The 4,248-nt window shown below is 40.7% G+C and overlaps 1 protein-coding gene across 1 annotated transcript; it reads right to left on the bottom strand.

Moving 5' to 3' along the window:
- Nucleotides 1–802: 802 nt before the first annotated feature.
- LOC124168272 lies at nt 803–2,620 on the bottom strand. The gene is made up of 3 exons (XM_046546415.1): nt 2,475–2,620; nt 1,702–2,316; nt 803–1,587 (listed from the first exon to the last, which is right to left on the bottom strand). The coding sequence occupies exons 1-3, from the start codon at nt 2,580–2,582 to the stop codon at nt 1,438–1,440; spliced, it is 873 nt and encodes a 290-aa protein (XP_046402371.1). The 5' UTR covers nt 2,583–2,620; the 3' UTR covers nt 803–1,437.
- Nucleotides 2,621–4,248: the final 1,628 nt, after the last annotated feature.

Raw genomic sequence — 4,248 nt, 5'->3', positions numbered from 1 at the left:
GAAAGGGGGAACTTTGGCAATGAGGTAGGAAGTAGATTAGAAAAAGAAATGAGTACAACATTGTATTATTTTGAAACTCGATTCTTCTCCTTCCTCTTCTCTTCCTTCTCCTTCTCTCATTTAATGGTAAAAACATAACAACCACACCACTGTAATCAGGGGCACAGCTAGGAATTAAGGCGGGGGGGGGGGGGGGGGGGGGGGGGTTTAGGCGCAACTAATACCAGGGTGTGTGAGGTTATGCAATACCCACCATGATAGCGGTAGGTTTGATATTGATAAACTGCAGAATTTTAAGATAAACGGTTCAAAATGGTGTGCTTCATGGCTTTCTGAGGGATATTTTATTAATCCTTACACTATTCTATTAATCGGGCAATATCAATCAAGTAAAATGGATAAAACTTAAAAATTTCAGAGCTCTTTATCCCCCAACCCCCATCGCTGCACTGCTGACTAGAATTAATGCGATACTGCCAAGTGAAAAGGATCACAGTGTAAGTGAAATTCAATGAAACAGATGAAATCGGAATGGCCATGTTAGAGTTGGAGTGGATAAGAAAATGAAATTAATTGTACTCGTTACAATTGGAGTTGCGTGAAGCGATTAAGTACTGTAGATAAACAAAATGGAATTAGGAGTAGGATAGGAGATGGTAGCTAATGACATTTTGGTGGAAATGTGCATCATTGCCAACTTCCTAGCAGATGTAGCAGCCTCGTTATGACACATCGGTTCAACCATAGCTGGCGAGGGGTAGTGGAACTGCATCTCATAATAAATGGTAAAACTGTGGTAATATCCACGTTTCTTTTTATTTCGAAATTGTATTGCAATAAAAAGAAAATTAAGTGGAAAGTACCCAAGTTTTAACATTTATTATATTCACGAATACAATTTCAAAGATATTTGGCACCTAGTGTAACAGAAGCAAGAAAAAACAAGTAAGTAACACAATGGAAGTCAATGAAGGAGCATATTTCCACAACAATTGGCATACTTACTTAAACATCATAATAGTAATGAAGTGAGAGCATGGACATAAAGATATTAATTGAAAAAAAAATTGAAAAGGAAAGTTACTGAGAGCTGTTACCGGTTACTTAACACTCGAAAACAGAGTGACTTTTAGTTAAAATTGCACATGTTGCAATCATAGCGTGAAACAGTCACATGATAAAACAAACGAAATGATGAGACAAATCCGAAAATAGAGTAATGTAAATATGAAATGAAATTCACTATTGGTAATTATCGGAACTATAACTAAGTACGAATTTTTAGAAAATAATTTTGAACACTATTTTTATCCTCCGCGATCCTACTGTCAATGTTGTCGCACTTTGAATCCAGCATATTATATATGATAATATTTCACTCACGGCGTCATCGGCGTCTAGATGAAAATATTCCTTAACTTAACAATAGTGGTACAGTTATAGAAAATACCGAAAATACCTTCGGTCATCACGCACTCCTGTACACAAACGCAGGTTGTCAATGGCACCAATGACCTCCATTACATCTGCATTACTCTTTACTTCCTGGACCTCATTTAGTTGGACCTCCTGACTCTTTAGTATAACCTACAATACGACAAAAAATGATAACAATACGGAATAATCAAGGCATATGATCAGTTCATGTTCGTACATTACAATAAACTTAAGAACGGAACACAAAAAACAGATAAAACATACCTTGTAACTAAGATCCTCCGCAATAACGAGGGTTTTTTCAGTGAGGAAATCCACTCCCACATGAAGGAAAACAACACTGACCCCCACTCGAGCAGAAGTCCAGCTCGAATCTGGCAGCTTAAGCGTCGGTAGAGCTTCAACCAAGGCACTCACGCTATACAAATGGGCTGATTTGCACCCCAACTCGTCCGCAGCAGTACTTAATACTACGTCCGCTAACAAGTGCAGGAAGTTTCCGCAATCCGCCTCCTCTGTAATATTTGCTGGATATGTTACCTCGGCATGCCGCACATCCACTGATGTATTTGGTTCCTCTTCCAAATTCTGCCCTCCAATGCCCTCCTGCCCTAACTTCCTTTCCGCGGGTGGCTTCCTCGTCCTGCTCTCCTTCGACAGGTACTTGGGCAAATTTGGGAAAATCGATGGGACAGCCCCCTCTTTAATGAGCGGAATTCCTCTTTCTATTTTATGGATGGTCCCATCAGGCAATCGTGTTTCGTACCATCGAATTATGTCGTTTGGGCTGAAGTGCAGCTCACACACACAATCTGTAATCGCCAAAACCTTATCCTTCCGAGGAATAGCCTTCCTCCATTTTTCAAGCTGGGATTCGGACTGAAAAAGAAGTTAAAAGTGAAATATTTCGGTAATTATATGGTTAAATAAAATACAGGGAATTCCCGCCCAAACTTAAGATCATTATAACTTATGACCGCATGGCGGATTGGCGGCATTGCGACCGCAATGGCGGACAATGACCCACGTACACTTACTTTGGCTTTAAACAAACTCCCGTTCTTCACACCCAGAAGTTTATTCTTTCTCTTCGAAGATGAATACCCAGTAGAGCATCCTGGCACAAAACAGCTTCTTAAACCCATTGCTTCCTGAATAATCAGTGATTTTGCAAGAGACTCTCACGTTCCTCCCATTAGCGACAATGGCAAAATGGCTGTGATGCAGCCTATGGTTCGTGGTCGGCGCTGCCATCGGCGGGATTAGGAACTATATTAACTTGCGACGCAAATTTTGGACAAATGACGATCGTAGCGCACGAAGACAATCGTCCTTATACAGGGTTCTTGGCCCGTACATACCTTTCGCCTCCCTTGTGAAGTATCAAATCTTGCGGGAGGTTATTTTCGCTGCTCACTTGTCTCTTGAAAATTATGACGTTTTCTCGTTTCCCGGAGGAGGATGACTGTTGACGTCATACCAAAAGCGGAACGCTTTCCGATAGTATGTGTGAAACGCACGGAAGACGAGCGTAGGATAGGTTCCCGATCGACTCGGAATGAATCCGTTTCCGACGCCGCCAATCCTACGAGACTCTGCTGGAATGCCTGGCAAATATAATTGTAGCATGAAGCTACAGGGGGAATTTTATTTATTTCAATCAATTTGAGAGGAATAGATTTTAACAAAATTACAATACTCAACCGGCTGTCGTTGAAAAATCGGGAAAGTGATGCATAACAAATTCTGGAAATGTTATAGAGTCAGCGAGCCAACTTTTGTATCGACAAAAAAATCGTTCATTATTTCGACCCTTTACTCTCTGCCCATTTCTTTAGGTATGGCCATAGGAAGCGTTTTTTCAGGAAGTCATTGAGCATCAGGGTCTTGTCTTAAATTCAGCCTCCGCGATAAATAATGGAGCAAATACTTTTTTACGAGTGAACGATTTTTTTACCAATTCCAATATTATTTTGTAGATATCAAGTCATGTAATAATGTGAGGTGGCATTTTCTATGGAATGGCGGATGGAGCTTATGTAAAATTTAGAAATAATAAATTTGTCGAACCTATGGTTATCCAATGCCCTAATGCGTACACGGGGAAGAACATATGGTAAACATGGTAATCTGTAAATAAAAGTAGAACTGAGGGTATGATGCACATTTTAAAAAAGCTAGAAGTTCCCATGGAAATACCTCCGTTAAGATGGCCAAAGGCTCCGCTCCAGGGAGTCATAAAACGACCGTTTTCGAAATTAGAATCCTGAGGGTCAGGGATCGGTGATTGAAGAAGGTATAAGGGTCACAGCTGGTATCTTTCTGGCAGGTCTTTTTGTATGAGTCCCAGGAATACAACTCACTTTGTCGAGGTTTGAACGCTTTTAATAGAAGTATGGTCTTCGATCGTATCCAAAGATAACGAAATGAACTTCGATGAAACGTGCAAGTACATCGCATGAAAAACCTCCACTGTCTTCACCATAGACCATTTGAGAATCGCTGTCTTGAAGCAAAACATAAAAACGGTGAATGTTGAGCGTTAAAACCCATACAGCTTCAATAACCTTACCGCGGCGCAGCTAATCCAACTCCCGACGCGCGGAGAGGAACCCTGCCGCGCGATCGAAAAATCAATGTAATTTCCGGCGACGCAAACTTATTTCAAAGAAAACTGCATAAAGACCTCAAGAAATCTTCAAACAATGCTCTCATATAAGTTACTCTGCGCGACCTTGCCGATAACCTATTTGAAACTCTACCTAAATGTAAAACTTCGTCGAAAAACAGTATCCGCCATTTTGTTACTGC

This window comes from Ischnura elegans, chromosome 11, assembly GCF_921293095.1.
Source record: "Ischnura elegans chromosome 11, ioIscEleg1.1, whole genome shotgun sequence".
Lineage (NCBI taxonomy): Eukaryota > Metazoa > Arthropoda > Insecta > Odonata > Coenagrionidae > Ischnura > Ischnura elegans.
Note: the sequence above shows the minus strand (reverse complement) of the source record. Positions and strands in the feature narration are given on the sequence as shown.

Bases quoted from the DNA above. Each gene is read 5' to 3' on its own strand.
- LOC124168272 (XM_046546415.1), bottom strand. From the start codon at position 2,582: ATGGGTTTAAGAAGCTGTTTTGTGCCAGGATGCTCTACTGGGTATTCA. The intron at 2,317-2,474 runs GTAAGTGTACGT...CTTCTTTTTCAG, and splicing joins GGAGTTTGTTTAAAGCCAAA to TCCGAATCCCAGCTTGAAAA. The intron at 1,588-1,701 runs GTATGTTTTATC...GTCGTATTGTAG, and splicing joins CGGAGGATCTTAGTTACAAG to GTTATACTAAAGAGTCAGGA.